This window comes from Leopardus geoffroyi, chromosome C1, assembly GCF_018350155.1.
Source record: "Leopardus geoffroyi isolate Oge1 chromosome C1, O.geoffroyi_Oge1_pat1.0, whole genome shotgun sequence".
Lineage (NCBI taxonomy): Eukaryota > Metazoa > Chordata > Mammalia > Carnivora > Felidae > Leopardus > Leopardus geoffroyi.
The window spans coordinates 13,016,785-13,037,508 of record NC_059328.1 but is presented as its reverse complement, the minus strand read 5'-3'; the positions used below and the strand labels follow the sequence as shown (position 1 = coordinate 13,037,508).

At 57.2% G+C, this 20,724-nt stretch overlaps 1 protein-coding gene across 1 annotated transcript in view; it reads right to left on the bottom strand.

The window, feature by feature from the left end:
* Window positions 1-15,715, bottom strand: part of IGSF21 (immunoglobin superfamily member 21) — a 231,607-nt gene extending 215,892 nt beyond the window's left edge. The window contains exon 1 of the mRNA XM_045475840.1: window positions 15,262-15,715. Coding sequence (XP_045331796.1) covers window positions 15,262-15,331 — 70 coding nt within the window. The 5' untranslated portion in view covers window positions 15,332-15,715. The remainder of the gene's footprint in view (window positions 1-15,261) is intronic.
* Window positions 15,716-20,724: the final 5,009 nt, after the last annotated feature.

Below are 20,724 nucleotides of genomic sequence, written 5' to 3'. Positions count from 1 at the left end.
AATAATAATGGGGCCAGAAACAACAGAGTAGAGCCTGGCTGCCACCCCGTGACCGCCAGGGCACGGAGAGGCCAGGCCCGTGGCCTTCACAGTCATCGTGCAGCCGTGCGTGGGGCCCGGGCCCAGCTCTGGCTGCAGCTGGAGTCCCCGAGCCCCGGAGAGCTGTGTGGGATCAAGATGGGGGGTCTGGAGAGTCCCGGAGGCACAAAAGGAAGGGATCTCTGGCAGAGAAGCAAGAAAGCAGAGAGAACAGAAAGCGGGTAAAAGGCGAGACAACCTGGGCTCAACACAGCACAGCCACTTAGTAGCTGTGTGACCCTGAGCAAGTGGCTTAACCTCTCTGTGCTTCAGTCTTTGCTGCTGTAAGGTGGGGGTGCTAGGGCGCACACCTCCGAGGGGTTATGCAGATGGCACAGTGAACAGTTGACACAAGCAGGAGCTTCCCATGGCGCCCGCACGCAAGTAGCAAGCATTCAGTACACGTTTCCCACTAATACCACTTGGCAGGTGACGTCCAGGAGGCCCAGGCAGAGAGCCTGGACCTGACCACACAGCTCTGTTGACTTCAAGCCCAGGAGTCTTTCCCTGGATCCACGTAGCTGAGAGAGGCCACTTTGTAACCAGAGGCTGTCCCAGGTTAACAGGAGGGGGCATCTTTTAAAGAGATCAAGCCAGATTAACACGCGGCTCTGTCCCCACCCCTACCCCCCACAGCATTTGCCCCCTAGCTGTAGGGGGCAAATGGCCCCATGGGGGTTTTCAACCGGAAAGCAGGCTCCTCCTGGCCACTGTGAGTGCCAGGGACCTGGGGGTCCGGACTGGGAAAATCTGTCTCGTCGCAAGACTAACCCACTTCCGGCAAATGCACTCGATCGATCCCCTGGGTCATCTCCGGCCTCGCTTCTTTCCTGCAACTCATACCCCTTCACCACTGTCTCCCAGAATCTCCCAGGTGATCCAGGCCCTTTCCAGCCTATGAATCTTTGTCCCTACTATTACTTTCTCCTAAAATCTCTCCATCTCCTTCTTAGCCCGGCAAACTCCTACGCATCCTTCAAGACCCAGTTGGGTGTCACCTCTTCTGGTGATATAGAACTTTCCCCCAAACCTCAGACAGATTAGTTATCCCCTGATCTGCATTCCTGCAAGGACTTGGCAGCTATTTCAATGGTAAAGTCTCCACTGTTATAACCACAATTTATTTGTTTGCCTGCCTCTCTGCCCCGGGAGGCTGCGAACCCCTTGAAGTCCAGCACTGGGTCTTACTTTTCCATGTAGTGCCAGCCTCAGCACGGGGCCCAACCCAGAGCAGGCGCTTAGCAAATGGCAGCTGCACGGAATTACAATGAGGCTGTGAGTGTGCACCCCACACTGAGTAACCAGTGGGGGGCCCCTCATCATTCACATCGCTGGTCCTTAGTAAACTCCACTGGATGCTTCCAAATTCCCAAAGGTGGGAATTTTAGGGTAACGACACGTCTTAAAGGAAATATTTTGGACATAGATGAGACCCTCCTTCCCAACCCTATTACCCATCCCAGAATCTGAGAACTGGAATCGTCCAGACCCACCCCTTTGTTTGACGGACCCAAGACTCAGAGGAGGGGGTAAGCCAGTCACACAGTAAGTTACTGGAGGCATTAATATCAGATCCCGTGGCTCGTTAAGGCTGAGGCTCGTGCCCCTTCGACCCAACTGGCTTTCTCCACCGCGGCTCGTGACGATGCTGGGTCATATGGGGAAGCTTTTTAAAAATTCAATAGTTCCATGTTATTTTATTTTACTATGAAGTAAGAAAAAAGTATAGACTCACCATCACAAACCTAGACAGGGTATCTTTACATGAAACAAGTCAAGAGAGAGGAAATCAATTCAAATGTGATTGTGAGAGAACAACAACGTAAACAATGGCAGGGATGGGATGCAGCGACGACGAACATCGCGAAGGGGGTGACGGGCTGGGCAATCACTGCCGAGAGAGGTTCAGAGCCAGCCGGCCAGGAGGCACCAGCACCCAGGGAGTGAGGACCCATGGGTGACAGAAACTACCTCTGAGACCCCGGGGCCAGCCCAAGAAGGCAGAGTGACAGACATCCTGGGGCTAAGGTGGGGGCCGTACGGCCCGCACAGAGAAAGACCCAGCCTGCGGGACACGGCCCCAAGCTCAGCTGGAAAGCCAGTCCTCACCAAAGCCCATGTGGACAGTCAGGTAGATGAGAAGGGGCCAGAACGAAAGAACGTCACTCTGGCCAACGTGGAAACCGAGGCCTAAGGGGGCCGTTGGTGAAGCTCTTCTTGATGAATACTTAACCCCAGGGAGCGACCTGTCCCCTCCCGAAGGGTGACTCTGCCGTGGAGCCAGTAGACAGGGCTGAGACCGACCTGCGCCTAGGGGCAGGGGGCGCCGAGGGGCTGGCGGACGATGGCAGTGTTGACAGATGGCATGCTGGCGAGGGGCAGGGGCCCTCCGTCTTGCCCGGAGCACATTAGAGAATGAGCCAGGGAAGAAATTGCCACTGGTATTTGTCACAGCAATTTCAGCAAAGCGCCGAATGTGTAAGCGTCGCATGAATTTCAACTGGCAGAATTAGTCCCCATCAAAGTCATTCTGAGCAGTCAAGGTAGACGGGGGAAAAGGGCCAGACAAAGGAGAATCGAGGGGCCTAAAGAAAGCCACCTCAGCCAACCGGGAAGCTGTGAGCTGAGGGGGCTGTCGGTGGAAGGTTTCCCAGGAAATAGTCATCGGATTTGAAGCCAGGTAGGTGCTCCTTGAACTCCAGCTACGGCCCGCAGAGAAGATGTCTCTAAAGGTGGCGATGGCACTTTGAGCCTTCGGGTGAAGGATGAAGATCCGGCTGGGGGTCCAGAGGGCTAACTCACTCACTGTTAACGCTCCCCCCGCCCCACCGCTCCCCCACCTGCGAGGGTAGAAGCCGCCTCCGGTGAGAGAGGCTGGCAGTCGGAGGGCACCTGCCTTTCCACTCGGAAGCAGGGAGCTTTGAGCCCGTTCATGACGGATGTCGAGCAGGCTGCCCACGGTAGGAGCCAGTGCAGATGGCAGGAAAGATGACCTAAATGGATGTAAGGAGAAAGCACCTCTCCGTGGGAAATAGGGTGGAAAATAGACTGGAGAATGACGAATCGGTGTGCCCTGGGGTGGAGTCATCAATCAGCGAGCTGGACCAGGGGACAGGGAAGTGTAGGGACACTGAATAGTCTAGGGCAGAGATGACGCATTGCAAAGGTCGACACCCGCAGTGGAGAATGCGGGCAGTTTCTCTTTACAAGTTGCGACATTGTCCCCGCATTACCTGCTGCTTCAAGCCCAGGTGCTCCTGAAAAGCCAGTTCCCCCATGCTCATATGCTGCTTTTCAGCTCAGGAAAATCCAGCATCCAGCCCAGGATTGGGCACAAGGATGGGCATTTTATTACTGCCACGGTCCTTGGTATACACAGCCACCCATCATTAGCACCGCACGTGGTCCCCTTCGTGGTCACAGCAACGCTACTGGGCAGGAAGCACAATCCCCACTTTATAGATGGGGAAACTGAGGCTTAGCGGGATGGTGCTAGATCTCTGCTCTTTGCACTCGAGCTCACGCTCCTCCCTCCTCCACTCGCTCTGTAGAGACACCCGCCTGTTTGGGCTTTCAACTGGGTTTGGCCAATGGGCGGCACCAGGAAAGCACTCAAAGACAAGAGTGGGGGGGAATGGTGGGTACGTCTCCCTCGAGCTCCCCTCTGCGTGGCCCTCTGCAGTCTACAGGTGGTAACGGCCACCCACTGCACCAAGCCCAGAGCGACACCATTCCCTGCTGTCTGCCCCAACCCCCATGTACACTGTCCCCTTAATAAGCCCGCCTCCTCTGAGACTCCCTGCTTGAGCTTGGTGTTTCCCAACTGGCACCTGATTGATGTGGAGGGAAGTCACTCCTCCCAAAGTCACAGAGCTCACACACACACACACACACACACACACACACACACACACACAGCGGCTCTGGAACTTGAACCCTCCTCTGCCTGCCTCCAAAGCCTGCGTTGTCCCATCTGAACGGGGGCTGCTCCGCGGCTGATCGTGCACACCCGCCACCTTTGCAGATTGGCCTTACCCGTGTGCCACCTGCTCTGCAGCGTATTCAACATTTTTCTTTAACTCGACTCATTTTTTACTTAAATAAGCCGTTTTAAAAAGAGAGAGAGAGAGAATTTAAATCACTGCCCCAAATGGCAAACCAGACTTCCTCGCCTTAAACAGAGGGTAACTGAAAGAGAATTACAATGAAAACAAAACGCTGTTACTACAGCTCTGGCTCCCTTGGGCTCACTGAAGGTTTGTTGCCCCAGACCTGTTTTTGTTGGAAAGGCAGATCAGCACGCGCTAGAGGGCATTAAAGACATGATATCATCAGCCTGAGGCTTTCTCCTTGGCACCACTGGAAGGACGGGATGAGAAAGAGACAGGGGAAGAGACCCTCCCTCCCCGATTCCTTGTCACTTGTGGCCAATGCGCAGGCCCCACCTGAAGAGTGGCCCCAGGTCCGCTCGGTCCAGCAGAACTTTCTGTAACGACGTCCCACCTCCATCCGTCCTGTCCGACTCGGGAGCGCTTGAAATGTGGCTGGTGTGACTGCAGAACCCAATTCTGTTTAATTCAGTTACATAAAAGCGGAGACACTCTGTTTAGTTGTAAATGTAAATGTCAGTCCTCAGTCACAGCCACGGCCACGGGCCGCCGAGTCGTGAATAGTACAGTCCTAGACGGTAAGCCCCAGGGTGGGGGGAGGGGTGGCAAGAACTTGCCTGCTCATCCTGCTCTGGATTTCTAGAACAGCACAGGGCTTCCTTCCCCCTCCCCCAGGATGCGATCAATTACCATTGGCTGCACCAGTGACGGAGTCAGTGAGTGAGTGAATGAATGAACGAATGAACGAACTACGTTGCATCCTGCAATGAAAGCGTGCCCTCTCTGCAACTCAAACCGTCCTGGGAACCACTAACTCTTCCCCATTAGGCACCCTTCCAGCCGGGGCTTGCCTTTCTCCGCTGACCAGGCCCCTCTGTCGGGCAACGGGGGCCCAGGGATTCGCCTTCCCAAGCCTCTTCTCCTCTGAGCTGGGCCCCAGCCCACTTCTCTGCTGCCCCAGCGAACAAAGAAGTCTTTGTGATGTGGCTGCTTTTGTCGCTCCCCACCCCCCACCTGGCTCCCTCTGCCCCCCCAACCCCCACCCTGTGCCCCCACCTGCAACATTAGGTGCCTGGTGACAATGAACAGTTAGTTTGTCACCTGCGCGTATTAACCGGGCACCCGGCCTTGGGTTATTGTGCCACCTGAATGCTCTCTTGACAACAACCTGTGTGCCCGGGGCAGCGAGCACCAGCTCCAGGTGAGGACACCGTCCACCCTCTGGCCGTGCCAGCCCTTCCTCACCCTGCGGATGCTTCCGAGCCCCCCCGCGTGGCCCCTCCCTGCCAGCCCAGCACGATGCCAGGGCAGCCTGTGATGGACGCCTTCCTCCGGGGCAGCGTTCAGGAGATGGCGCTGGGGACATAAAGGAGGCGCCAACGACTGGTGACAGACAACCCCATCGGAGGGGCACGAGTGCCTCTGCAGAAAGAGAAACAAAAGGGCAAAGGGAACAGCTTGGCAAGGGAACAAGAAACCCAGTGGTTCAGCTGCTTCTCTCCCTGGCGCCTCCCAAGCTGCTCCCATGATTTATGAGGCTGGCGGGGGGGGGGGGGGGTCGCTCCCACTGGAGTGCCGCCGAGATCCCCACCTGAGTCCGGGGGACCCTGATGCTTCCCCACGGAAGGCTATGAGGGTGGTGGGTCCACCTGACTGAGCCCCCGGGATGGCCCCCAGGACTCGGAGGGAGAAGACCAGTCCCCCACATCACACACAGGGTGTGCAGTGACATTCCTCTCTGGCCTCGCTTTTCCCGACTTCCAATGGGAGGAAGGAGATCGTGCACATAATTTCTCAGCTCCCTTCTGGCTCTGATGCTCTGTAATTCCAAGCCTGAGGACTCGTTACGTGGGGACACCTACAATGCACCCCCTCAGCTGGGCACTGAGGCTTGCAAACACTTCCTCCCCTTCACGCTCGGGGGCGCTGCGCGAGCCAGGCCTCATTAGAACAGCCCCTGCTCACATGCCTACCATGTGCTAGGCACCGTGCGTGTGGACCCCGCGTAGTAGGTGATTTACCCTGCCCAGCTGCCCTCACCAAACCAGGCCACAGCGACGAGCTGCGTGTTCGGCTGGAGAAATCAAGGCTGACAGCAATGAAGGGGTTACCTGGGTTCACATGCTGGAGGGGTGGTGGCAAGGGGAGGTGAACCCTGGTCAGACTCCGGAGCCCATGCTCCCTGGAGATCTAGAAGCTTCTCCCCATCACTCTCCGTTCAGGCCCAAGGTACATGCTCCGCCTAGGGGCAGCCTTGCCATCTCGGCCATAACTGCTTTTCCCCCTCGCCAGGTCTGGACACTCTGGGTGAGATAACAACCCCTAAATTACGGCATCTCATCCTTTAGGCCGTTGCGTCTTTGGGGGCACCCAGAACAGCCATTTATAACCCAGTGGAGGTTCCAAACAGTTGCCAGCTTCAGGTGGCCCAGAAAAACCAATTCATCTTCCTAGAACACTGCCCTGGGAGTGTCACTTTTCTCTCTTCAACTGTTCCCCACAATCCCCGGGCTCAAATCCAGGCCCCTGGCCCCGGGCACGCGAGCCTCCGCCAACAGCTCCAGCCAGGTTCATCCCTAGCTTCTCGATGAGCACCTTCTGCTCAAGGGAGGTCAGCCGGCTCACTGCCTCCCACCCCTCACACACCTACACAGCACTCTGACTCCCTCCCCCACCCTTTGGAGGAGCTCTTCTCCTGCCCGGGATGCCCTCCTCACCCACCCAGAGTGTTTCAATCCCTCAGAACCTTCCTGGGCCACTCCTTTAATCCCCAAAGATTTATCCTTGGTATCCCTGTATTGGCCATTTATTATACACGATCGTTTATTTTTCTCAAATGAGTCTGTGTCGTGTGGGGCTGAAATTCCTTGAGGGGCGTCTCTGCTGGTCCAGCTTGAGGTGAGGGCCGCCGCTCGATTAATGGAAGCGGCTGGATCCTCTGACTTGGCTCCCACATCGGCCTCCAGCAGAGGCAGAAGAAAGTGTGAGCCCACTTGGCCTATCAGAGGGACTCCAAGGCCAAATGATCCTACCCCCGGGGGTGGGGAGGAAGGGAGGCGCCAGCGGCTGGGGACCACTTTCAGGCCAAGTATTGTCATGCATTGTTTTACTCAGCCTCACAACACCCTCCACTTTCAAGAGACAGGAAACCATGACTCAGAGAGGTGGCGGCTGGCTCAAGTGTGCTCTGCTGGGAAGTTGTTGTGCTGGGACTTGAACCCAGTTCAGATGGAAACCTAAGTCCCTTAACAGCAGGTGGCTGTCCAACAGAGGCAGTGATCGAGGGAGGACCGGCACGCCCGGCGCTGTGTCGGCCGATGTGAACAACCTGCTCCGGGTTTGCAGGGAGCTCTGATCCGGACTTTTGCCAATTTCCGCGGTGTAAATGCTCCTGCCGTGGTCACTTTGAAGCCACAGGCAGGATCAGCTCAGAGTTGGAAAGAGACGTGCAAATCAACGCCTGGGTATGGATCCCGCTCTGCCCATCACCAGCAGTGGGACCTTGGACGAATCACACAATCTCTCTAAGCCTTGTTCCTCATCTATAAAATGGGACAGACTATCACCTCCCAAAGTTGCTGGGATGATTTAACAGGACATCGCACGTGAACAAGGCTGGCACAGGCCTGGACACATAGGAGCGGCTCAAAGCATGTTTCTTTCCTTCCTTCCTTCCTTCCTTGGTTCCTTCCGTCCTTTCTTTCCCCAGCTCCCACCCATCACCAGTCAAGGGCCGCCCTCCCACACACACAAGGAGAAGCCAGAGGGAACAGGGAACCCTTTGGTCTTCCTACCACATCCCCCTGTTGGCTCGTCCCCCAGATGCCAGCCGTGATGCCAGTGTGAGTGATGGTGAGCAGTGCTGGACAATGGACACATTCTCACACCAGGACGTGCTTCCAGAGGTGACCGGTCAGGGCCGGGAAACAGGCCCAGGCCTGGTGTCTGGACTGAACCTCAGGCTCAGTGGGGGCGGGGGTGGGGGTGGGGGTGGGAATCATTCATTCATTCAACAAACATGTCTTGAGGATCTGCCCAGAGCCAGGCCTTGTCCAGGGCTGGGGGAGCAGGGATGCCCGCCCTCAAGAGCTCTCAGTTTGGTAGGAGACCAACTCTCAAGCCTCTCCAGTCCCAGAGGAGGGTCCTTCCAGCCGAGTGCTGCCCAAAGTGGCCATGACAGCACCCAGTCCACAGTGCATGCTCTTTGGTCCATTGACTGGTCTGTTGAGTGGCCTGTCCCATTCCAGAACCCAACACACTGGGTGGGCGGAAGGTGAGGGGGAATGGAAGGAAGGCTGGGCACGCAGCCACCAAACCCAGATTCCACTCTTGCCACTTCCTGTCCCCATCTTTTCACTCCCCACGCCTGTTTCCCTGTTCTGTGGGCACAAGAGTAGCTGCCTCTGTGTCTTACGTGAGGGAGGACTCGATGACATGATGGGTGTGGGAGCATTTTGTCAACTCTCAAGGACGACCGGCAGGCTGGAGCCCAAGCCTCCAGCCCTTTGATTATCCGCGAGAAAGGCAAGAGTGTAGATCCACGAGCAGAACTGGGCCAACGGAAAGTTTACCTGTGAATCCAGCCTAAATTTCACACGCTGTAAGCCTTTCCATACATATTTCTGCAAAGAGTCTGTTCAACCAGGACACCCACGTCTAAAGGCCAAAGATGGTTTCTGCATCTAAACAGCCAAGTTTACTGAGCACCCACCATGGGCTTTGTGGGGAAGATTCACCAGCGAGCAGACCCGGCCAGGGCCCCTGCCTTCATGGGGCTTCACAGGGTTGGGGAGGGGCGCTGGCCATGCCTTAGGCCTCCAGGGAAAGTCAGGGCACAGGTGGTGGGATCAGTCACCCTCGAGCTAGGGGACCATGAGTCATCTTCAGTGTTACTGGCAACTATGAGGCTCCCCATGCCTAGGGAGGGTTTTTTTTTTTTTTTTCAAGCAGCCGAAACCAACTCTGGATAACTCAAGCCCCAAAAAAGTAACTTGTGGAACATTCTGGAAGTTCACGGAACACGAGGGCAAGCCGAAGCTCCAGGTGTTATAAGGACCCACGCCCTTTGTGCCATAACAGCCCTGGCATAACCATGGTTCATATTGGTAATCATCAGAGCACACAGGACTGAGCCAAGAGCTTTGCATGTAATGACTCATCCCATCCCGTCAACAGCCCGGGAGGTAGGTCCTGTCATTATTGGCCTCAGGGAATTAGAGAAGTACAGTTTCACGGGGCCCCCAATGGCAAGGAGTACTTTCTGGTCGTTCTCAGTCTTCCTCTGTTCTGGATTCAAATCCCTGGGAGAGTGTCTGATGGGCTCATCTGGGGATGCCTTACCTGTCTATGCCACCTACCAATATGGCATACCATAGGGAGGGGCGGGGCGCATGCATAATTCCCCAAAGCAAATCTAGTATGTGAACGGTAGATGTACAAAGGACCGACAGATCAGATTCTTTGCCTGGGTGCCACCATGTCCTTTCCTGTTCCTTTGGGCTGCGACTCTGTGCACCTCCAGTCCCATGGATTTATTTGCTCCAGCCATGAAATCCTGGCCAGTAGGTCTTGGTGATCATGGGCCCCCTCTGCTACTGGACCCCAGTGAAAGTGTAAAGTGGGTCCCAGGACTTCATCCCCCACCCCCTGTTCCCTCCCAGGAACCTCATCCTGAAGACAGATCGCCCTTAGGAAGTGATGGCATGCGTTTTGCCACCACCGACATTTGTCGTTTAAAACAGAAGGCTCTGCATCCTCTAGCAAGTGGTAGAGGACTGTTGTATTCCTTCTCCCAGTGATGAAAAAATAAATAGTTTCTCCTCTCCTCCGGGAGCAGCAGTGTCTCTAGATTGCTTCAGACCTGGGTTTGAAACTCCCAGTTGTTCCACTTAATAATAATAAAAAAAAAAAGATCCTGAGCCTCATTCATTATTTAAGAAAGACAAGAAAAGAAAGAAGGAAAAGAGAGAGAAAGAGAAAGATCCCGGGCCTCTCGTCTTCATCTGCAAAACACGGCTCATGACACTGCCTCCCAGATTACTGAGAGCATTTAATGCATCAGGAACATCTAATAGGTGTGCAAAAAATGGTAGCTATCCGTAACATCACTCTCGTTTCTCCCAGTCCTCAAAAAGACTCTGGGGAGACCAGTCTTGAGTTGAGCTAGTCCTGCCACGTACAATCTCACCTCCAGCTCTTTGCTCGGCCAGGTTTCCCCCCTGGCACATTTTCTTCCTTAGCCCTTGGCTTATTCATGTCCTCTCTTTACTTCAAGGTCTAGCTCGAGTTCTCCTTCCTCTCTGAAGCCTCCCCTTGACTGCCCCAAGGAATCACGCTTCCTCAAGAACTTCCTGGAGGGGATGTCAATCACTTGGACACATGTCCGCCTGGATAGCTATTAGTGTTCCATGAACTTGCCCGACCTCTCGGCCCGCGGGGGTAAGGGTCCCGGTGTTACTCTTTTCTGACATGCCCTGCCCACAACGGATGCCCATTCACTGTCCTGATGATGGCGAGGGCTTTCGGGGACAATCCCTTCCGCCATCTGTGCAGAATAACACTGGCTAATTCCCTCTCAATGAGGATAACATCCAGACAGGGAATTGCATACCCTGCAACCCTCCACGTGGCCGGAGCTGAGAAAGTGCCTGACGGCCATCCTCACCAGCAGACATCAGAGCACAGAGGGAAGGAGTCAGTCCTGTGTCTGAATCGCTCATTCACTTATTGACTGGATGGCCTTGGACGAGTCACTTAACCTCCCTCAGCCTCAGTTTCCTCATCAGCAAAACGGGGCTAATTTTATCTTCCAGCGTGCTAGTAAGGATTAGACAAGACAAGAACGATGAAGCTCAGGGCGGAATGCTGGCACACAGTGAGCCTTCGGTGGGGGTCAGAGGTACAGCCCCTGCCCTCTGAGGGAAGAAATCAATTTTCCGCTAAGCTGTGAACGCCAAACATGCAAGGGACTCTCTACTGTGTTCAAGGTCATGTTCCCAGTGCTCAGCACTGTGCTTGGCACATAGACAGTATACAATAAACATCTGTTGGGCACCCGAGTAAACACGTCAAGCGGTCTGGGGATGCTGCAGATGTGGGTAGGGTGATAAGGCAAGTCAGACACCTGCGTGGATCCCAGGAAACCCAGCTAACAGAACTAACCAGTCTCTTCTTTGTTTGGCTCTTTGTTTGGCCTCTGCCTTCCAATTCATGACTGCTAACCCAGAAACCCGAGAAAGTCACTTAAAGTGCCCCAAGAATGCATGCGACAGATGTTCTGCAAAGTCGGGTTAGCCGGGCCAACCTAAGGCATCACCGGTGGCCGGCCGCCCCTGCCCAAGGGATTCTCTGTGCCCCACATAGAGGGAACATTAGAAATAAGGAGGGAGCCTGGGGCTGGGCCAGGTGGGAGCTGGTCGGAGCCAGATGTCCTGCCACCAATAAATCTTAAAACTCTGAGCCTCAGTTTCCTACTCTGTGAAAAAAGGAGCTTAAACCCATCTTGCAGCTGCATGAGGCCTGTGAGGCGGCTAGCACGTGCGTGACACGCTGCAGCTGATGCACACAATCGTGGCTATTGAAAAACCAGAATCCCAGCCAGATACTAGGAAACGAGCAATCTCAGGCTGTTTCGGGAGACTCTCGTGTGTAAGGATCGCGCGATGTGGACCCTCCTCGCCCGCGTGAGCCCGGGCAGCTCTCCTTTTGCGCCTGCCATCTTGCCCCAGGCGTTAGGATTTCAGAGGGGGTGGGAATCAATTCCTACTCTAAGAGGGTCCTCCTGCTAAAAACAAAAACCAGGAGTTTCAGAACCACTGAATAAATGATCGCGGAAGTCGCTTCCAGCTCCGACATTCTCTGCGCTCAAAAGGCAAAAAATCACTTCAACCTCTCAGGAAAAACTCTAGTTTGCAGCTGGGGTGGGAAAGGGGTGGGGTTTATGGCTGTGGGGTGGGGCCAGGCTGGGGGCGGGGCGGCTGGGGGAGCAGGGGCGGAGCCTCCGGCTCTCGGCTCGGCCCGTCACTGCCCTGCGCGGGGCTAAGAAGGAACCCAGCGGTGCCCGACCCCCCGCCCCGCGCCCAGAGTGTTGGGTGGGGGTGGGGAGGAAGGATAAACACTTAAAAGTCGGCACAGCAGCTTTCGCGCGCGCAGCCCCCGCAGTCTCAGTGCTGCGGCAGCCTCGGCCCTCCCGAGCCAGCCCTCCCACCCACCCACCTGCTGACATGCGGCTGCGGAGAGAGAACGGCAGGGCCGCTGGCTGGGACCTTTGGCTCGCCCTACCTGGGCCTGCCTACCCACTACAATTCCAGGAGAAGTTCCCGGGGCCAAAGGAGGCAGCACCAAGAACCACTCTCTTCCCTACCTCCACCCCCCCATCCCCGGTGCCCGCTCTCCCGGGCCACTGCACAGGGACAACCGCAGGACTTCCTTCCCAGAAGTGCCCAGGCAGGGGAAACTGGGGCCCGAAGGCTTGAAGACGCCTCGGGGCGCTCCTGGGTGATCCGGAAAGCCGGAGAAATGTGGGTTTCTCCAATGCAGAGTCAGATATTGGGGGGGGGGGTAGTTAGGGGCAGGGGCTAATGGCCCAGCCAGGCCTGTGTGCAGCGGAGTGCCTTCTCCCAAGGCACAGACTCACCTCTGCAAAGCTGAACGCTTTTGTCTGCGATCCTTAGGGGTACAACAGGGAAGGGGACACTAGCCATGCCCCTACCTAACAGAGACCGCCATCGCCTTCCCCCCGGCCCCTCCACACCACCACTGGCTGGCGTGTTTCGGAATGCCTGCCCTGGATTCTACCCTCTCCGCCCTCCCAGGCGGCCCCTGGCAGGTGGCCCGGCTAAGCCAACTGCTAGGTGCACGGCTTGCGGTCGCATCCCGGAAGGGCGCCCTCCTCCGGCAAGAGAGCCTCTTACATCTCGCGCTGACCCTTTTCGTACCCCCGCCCCCTCGTGGGCACAGAGTTGGAACCGGGAAAGAGGGACCCCACCCTCGCGCACGCTCGCTTCCTCTGCGGAGGAGAAGAGGGCCCCCCGGCGGCCCAGGAACCCTGCCTGCGCCCCAGGCTCGGAAAGTTTCCCGTCCGTGATCCGAGTCAGCGCTCCTCCCTTCACCCTGAGCAGCGAGCTCTAGGCCACGCCGGCTCCCCCGGCCCAGACGCGCTCACCCGCGGCTCCCGAGCCCCCCTGCGCCCTGCAGCCTGCAGAGGCGGGCAAGGGGAGCGGAGACGCCAGGACGCCGGGTCAGCTCTCCGCAGCCCGGCAGCCCGAAGAACGCTGCTCTCGGGCTCTGGGGAGAGCTCGCAGGGTGGGGTCCTGACGGAGCCGGGTTTCCCAACGTTGGCTTAAACCATCAGTCCCCAACCCCACCCCTGCCGCGTCAGTTCTGCACATTCCGGGGTGGGGGAAACGATGCTCCCCTCCTGCCCCCAACCCCCAATCCCTTCTCCCTGCAATGTCCAGGTGAGGGCTCCAGTGCCTTTCAACAAAGCCCAGTGCCGAGCGCTGGAACCGGGACCCCCCCCCCCATATAACCTTTCCCTCTAGAGGCATCCGACGGAGGGAGCCCTCACCCCAAAGTTGGGGGGAGATTCTGATCCACTTTGGAAAGTCTTTTGCTCCAAAGGGTAGGGGACAAAGTATGGGGCTGACATTTCTTCTGGGTCACACACAACCCCTCCCCCTCTCTGCCAGCGAGACCACCATTCAGGCTCAAATTCTGCAGCCTCTCCCATCCGCAGACCCAGCACTCTCCGAGGACCTCGTGGGCGGGGTTATTTTAGGGCGGGGGGGGGGGGAGCACCCATTCCTGGCAGGCACTCTCAGAGCCTGGCGAGGCACCTCCCGGCAGGGCAAGGCAAACAGAATTGAGTTGGGCTAGGGGCTGAGATCCTACTGGCCACAATGGCTACTTTTTGGCACCCCGCACCCCCACTCCCCACCCCCTTCATGGCTGTGACTCCAGAGGGGCCGATTCTGGGCACCCAGGTTTAGCATTTGGTATTGGCTGGGACTCGAGGACGCGGACCCTCTGGTCTCCGCGCCCGTGGCTGTTCGCTGGTCCCGCTTCCCCCCTGCTGGGCTCTTAGCCCGTGGGTCGGCTCACTGCCCGAAAGGTGCCGGGGTCGCCAGGATGGGCTCCGGTAGCATGTAAGACCCGCCAGGCGGCGGCGCCGGGCGCGAGGCACCGAAGGCGGCCGCGAGCCCCGGACCCTGGAGCTGCGGAGCCAGCATCTTTCGCTCTGGGGACCCCGCTCAGCTTCCAGCCTCTCTGAGCTGGTTCAGCCAGGACCAAGTCCTTGCGGGACACACACCCGACTGCTCACACCTCCTGGGCTCCTGGGCGCGCTCCATCGCACGCACACACGCTCTCGGACCACGAAGCAACACAACCCCCACGCGCCTGCACCTCCACACATCCCACATACACGCATACTCCTGCCCAAGTGTCACACCCCCCCCATCCTATGCACACACGCCTCCCCCCCCGAAATAGTCATCTGCTGCCGCACACCCCTGAAGAGACTCACACACTCGGGACCCGCGAGAAACGCCACACCTCACATACTCCCCACCCTTTAACACGCTCACACATACAATGACACAAGCTTTCACACTTCACACCTCACCGAGAAGCCGGCACCCGCTCACACCCCCAAATACTCTGGCTCACTCTGGCTCACACGCACACCTTCTCCGTGGAACTGACAGAGACACTCAAACAGCCCATCTGCACACTCACATCTCTAAATACACTCCCGCACCCTCTGCGCACACAGCTCCTTCCCGGACACCCTTACCCACAGACGCAACAAAGGCACACGCTCGTACACACACACACACACACGCGCGCACACACACACACACACACACACCCTGGCACAGACCCGCGCGCGCTCTCCTCGGAGGACACCTCCTCCCTCCGTGGCCGAGCCGACCGACCGCGCGGACCGCCACGCCGGGACCGGTGCTCGCGCCGCGAGCCTCTCCGGGGCGCCCCGGGCCCGCGCCCTTCCCCGGCGGCCCGCCCCCGCGCGCGTCCCCCACCCCGGGCTCCGGCCGGGCGCCCGCGCACTCACCGCGCGCCAGGTCCAGGATCGCGGCGAGCAGCAGGCAGACGCAGCCGCGGAGGCTCGGGGCGGCTCGCATGGTGCCCGGGAGCTGGCGGCGGTGGCGAGGCGGAGGCGGTGGCGGAGGCGGCGGGTCCCCTCGCCATGGGCTCAGGCGCGCTCCTGCCTCCGGCCGCCGGCCGCGACGGTGGCGGGCAGCGCCGGGCGCCGCGGGGGCGCCCCCATGCCGCCGCGGCCGGGCCGCCGGGGCGCCGGGCTCCACTCGGCTCGGGCTCTGCGGGATGCCGCGCGACCCTGCGCTCCGGGCGTCCTCCCGGCGCGCCGCGGCTCCCGGCTCCCCCGGCTGCGCGCGGCGCCCACCGCGGCCCCGGAGTCGGATCGGCGGCAGCGCCGGAGTTTGGAGCCGAACCGCGCTCCCTCTGCCTCGCGCTCGCCTCTCCCGGCGGCGCGAGCGCCCCCCTCCCCGCGCCCTCCCTCCGCCCCTCCCCCTCTCCCCGCCCCCCGCCCTCCCTCCCTCCCTCCCTCCCCTCGCCGCGCTCTCCGCTGTATTATACAGACTTTTCTTTAATCCTTTCTGGGCTGTTCTGCTCTCGTCCGCTAAGCCGATTTATTGCAGGGAGAAGGAGAGCTCACCCCCTCCCCGCCCCCCTCCCCCTCCTCCCTGTCTCCCACCCCCTCTCCTTACCCCAGGTTCCCTTCCTCACTCGCAACTCGCCGCGCAGTCCTTAGCTTCGCAGCCCTCCCCCAGCTGACCGAGCACCCCTGCCCTCCAGAAGTCGGCTCCACCCGGTCCCCCTCCACTTAATCCCGTCCCTGGGCTCACCCCCCACCCCCCACCCCCAAGCCTGATGGAGGGAGGCAGCCTCCCTTGAGAGCAAGCCCTGCCTCCCCCCCCCCCCCCGCCCCCTCCCAGCGGAGCAGGCAGGGTGTGGCCCCAGAGGACTGGCCTTGCCACCTATTAATGCTCTCAGTGGGAACCATTAGGGGCATCAGTCATCTGAAACTTCCCAAATTATGGATGGCCTCCCCCAGGTACCGGCAGGAATGTTGTGTTTTCTCCTTCCTTCCAAAAATAGCTACATTCTTGAATCCAGCCAGGAATGGTTAAGGAACTGGTTGTTTCCTCCTGGCAGAGACCACATTTTCACCTTTTTGGCAGGCCTGACACTTCCCCAGGCCCGAGGAGTGCGGTTCGGGATTTGTGTATCTTCTCTCTCTCTCTCTCTCTCTCTCACACACACACACACACACACACACCCACTGAGCCTCAGGCCTGGCTATGAGCCTTGAGGTCTCCTGGGAGGGGAGAGGTACTCCAGTTGTTGGAGTGGGCTGGGGGGGGGGGTGTGGAGGTTAGATGGGGAAGTTCTGAGCAAGGAACCTGGCGTCTGGCAGGGAATTTCACCCCTGGCAAGCTGAGGCCCAGAAAGGTCATCACAGCCAGGGGCAGAACTGGGGCTCAGAGTCCAGGCCTCTGGGCTCTTGATCCAGTGTTCTTTCTATGACATTCTATGGAGAATTTCCAGCTGCCATTTCTGTAGAGAATTCCCAGCTTTGTCAGGTTGCTGCATAAGGCTTTTGCTCTGTTTACCTGGATGGGCAATGGGTATACAGCCAGGTATATCTCCAGCAGGCCTTCGAGGGAGTGTAGGGAGTGAGATGGGCAGTAGGTGGTTGCTAAGCTGTCTCTTAGGCGAGCCTCTCGCAGCGATGCCCCATGGCAGGGAGCGGCTCCCTCCATCTGCCCTCTGGAAGCCTCACTACAGGGCTTCCCAAGCCAACCTCGCTGCAGCTCACGCCTACCCGCCCAGGGGAAGGAGCGATTTGCATTTATGAAGATCTGAAAGCATACGTTCACCTGACAGGCTTTAGAATGATCCTCTCAGTAAAATAATAATAATGATCGTAATAAACCCTTATAAATAGGTGTTTGATTACAGTTTGTCCCTACGTGGGTATTTTTTTTTTTTTTTTTTTTTTTTTGAATCAGACTAATTGGCTGCCAGGCTGATTGGGCTGGATATGGCTCCAGCCCCGGAGTCTTAAGACCCTTCTCCCTTGGCTGGCTGTTCTTTGCTCTGTCTCGCCCCCCCCCCCCAGGTCTCCCCTTCTCCGAGTTGCTGAGAGTCAGCTTGAGGTCACCTCAAGCCCCCAAACCCTCTTTTTGGGCTGGCCCAGCCATGCCACGGGGCACAGTCCCTCCCTGCTTTCTGCCTTCCCCTCTACCTCCCCACCTCTGGCCTAGGAAAAAGCCAGGAAAACCCACTCCCTCCCAGGTGCTAAGCCCTCCCATGGAAGAGCCTTCCAGGCTGGGGAGCAGCATCCATCTGGGAGGATCCTCTCGTTGGCATGTTGCCGTGAGTCCCACGGGCCATGAATGCCAGGCTTCACCGTGTGGGTATTCCTGCTCTGCTGGCCCAGAGCAGATCGGAGCACAGCCAGGCAGGTGCACTGGCAGCAGGTGGCCAGGTGAAAGCCTGAATAGGTGGGGTTTCCTGTCCGCACTCACTGTGGGCCCAGCCATTAGAGAGGGGATCCAGGGATCAGTGGGGATCCAGCTCCTCTACCGGCCTGGGTGATGCTTCTTTCCAGCCCTGGCCCATACCTGCTGGGAGAGAAATCCCCAGGGAGCAGCATGAAGGGGGTCCGGAGTCACCTCCGTTATGCCAGCTGTGAATGATACTTGGAAAGAGGCTGGAAAGGAGGTCTGAGAGCCAAGGGAGGGTTGCCTCCTCGGGCCAAGGATTGGGCTGGGGCAGAGTGGGAGAGATTTCGATGAACCCTCCTTCAGCCCCAGAACTTCCAAATCATCTCCACTCTCTTGTAACATCACCCTGTATTATAATCTCTCGTCTTCGTGGCCAGGGCCTGGCACACAGTAGGCTCAGAATAAATATTTCTTGGATGGAAGGGTGGATGGAGGGGTGGATGGATGCATGGACGGACAGACGGACGGACGGACCGATGGATGAAGACAGGGCACTCTGTCTGATCCGCTCTATTCCTTAGCTCCTCGGGCACGAGGCTGGCACTTAGCAGTTGCTAGGAGGCATCCTGTGGCAGTGAATCTTTTCAAAGAACCAACAGCCCCCTGGGTGGTTTTCCCAAAAGGGCTGGGCTGCAAAGTGTGTGTTTATTACCATATGGTGATTGTTCCTAATGATCCCGCTACCTTTGCACACCTTCTCCTGGGGAAGCCCACTCCTCCAGCTCCTGCTTCATAAACACAGTTTAGGAGCTTTTCCTTTCGCCCCAGAGAAAGGCATATCTGAAGCACCGAGAGGCACGGTTAGCAGAGGGCACAGGGTGACTCACCCAAGGCAGCCCCAGGCTTTTAACTCACTTACCGTCCCTCTGTTCCTGACTCTTAATGGACTGGCTGCCAGCACGAAGCCTCCACTTTGCAGTCCTGGCATTCGGACCCATGAGTCACGACGGGACATGCCTCCTCCTTGGGCCCTGGGCAGAGCAGGAGCCCAGAAACTTCCCCCAGCAGCCACCTCCCTCTGTCCATGGTTACTGATCAAGGCTCTCCCAACAGAGGGCACTGCAGCACAAAGCAAATTTCTCTTCTCCTGACCCTAGGGAACAACCCCAGAGGTCAAAGAGACCCCTCTGTGACCTCTAGCTTGTTTATTTCCAGGAGCGAGGTGGGGGGGGGGGGCGGGAACACGGGCGTATCATTTCCTCCCCCAGCCTGGCTTCCAGGGGGATGGGCTCTCCTGGTTTGGGGAATGACACTGCATGGCATTTGTAGTAACAGTGAGGGTGGTAAGCATTTATGTAAGTGCTTCTCTTAGCCAAGCACCCTTAAAGTAATCAGGGAGCATAAGAATGCTTACAGTAACATACAAAGTGGGTTCTATCATTATCCATACTTTACAGATGACAGAACTTAGACACGAGCAGGCTAAGCAACTTGTCCAGGACAACAAGGTTCCTTGTCGAGCCGGATGTGAACCCAGGGAGAGGCCACAGCGCTTCGAAGCCCTTCTGGGCCAAGTCACACGAGTGCACACGAGACACGCGTAGGCGCACGTGTGCACATGCACACACACCCCCGCACACACCCTGGGAGCCGGTACTTGGCTGGGAAATGAGATGCGTGAGCCCAGCGTATTCCACCTCCCTCGTCCCTCATAAGAGCCCTCTGTGGCAGCTTCATTTATGCCCAATTTATGGATAAGTAAACTGAGACTCAGCGGTGAAAAGAACGCTCTGAAGCAGCCAAGGTAGAGGGATGCTGGGTTCTGGGGACAGACATCTAGGGTGGGCCATCCCCAGCCTCCACCCCAAGATCCACACATTCTCTCTCTCTTCCTCGCCCCACCCCTCCTCCCTGCCCGACACACTCATGCCCGACATCCTCAGGCTCCTTCCTTCCTTGCCCTCTGCCTCTCCGTGCTGCGAATTAAACATCCATCAGACAGGACTGAGTTTTTTATTGTTTGTTTAAATTAAACACCACTGAAAGTGACGCCTTAACACCGGTGACCCAAATCGATATGGAGTCAGTGGCTCGGAATGAACTTCAACGCTGTGTCCTTAATGCACCTCAGCCCCACCTGAACTCTCAAACGCCCGCCCTAGCAACTCTTGCCCCAGGTGGACCCAAGAGGGTTTTCCATGGGGAATCTGAGGCTATGGGTTGCTGAACGGGCTTCAGTATTAAAAGCTCAGAGACTCGAATGAGCAGGGGCCTCCTGAAGGAGTGAGGGACAGGAAATGCGGGCCCAGGGACCCGCTCAGGCAGAGAGAAGGAGGCCAATGGCTGGGTCCCCCAACCATTTGTTTTGCAAGTTTGCAATAAACATTTCTTGAAATGCAGCATATTAGGTCAGGCCCCGCCCCCTTCTTGGAGATTTACAATTCACATGAGCATATTAAAGGCTATGAGAAATCCTGCAGAGCTTTTCAGTTTTATTTCCTTGAAACCCAAACTGTTTGGCCTCCGAAACTTCTTTGCATAAATACCTATAAACATCTCATAAGCAAGAGTGGTGGAGACCTGGGATGGATGGAGGGAGTTGCTGCTTCCGTCCTGGACAGGCGCCCTGGGTCGCCATCGTAGTAATGGTGGCACTCATAATCATAACCATAATCATACGAAGGACAATAACAACCACCCCCACGTGATGACATTTATTGAGGGCTTACTAGCTGCCAGGTGCTGTTCTAAGTGTTTTGCTTGAACTAATTTATTGAACATTTTCCATAATCCTATGAGGCAGGTTCTGTTTTGAACCCCAATAGAATAAGACAAAGAAACACAGGCACAGAAGTGAAGCTTCTTGCCTAGATCACACTGCTTTTATGTATTTCTGAGACTATAGCCAACATGAGGATGAGGACCACAGCTGATTTGTCTCCACATTTACTTGTGTCTGGAAGGTGTCAGGTGTTCATGAAAGCGTTGGATAGATACATGGAAGGGAGGAAGAATGGATGAATGGAAAGATGGATGGCTGAGAG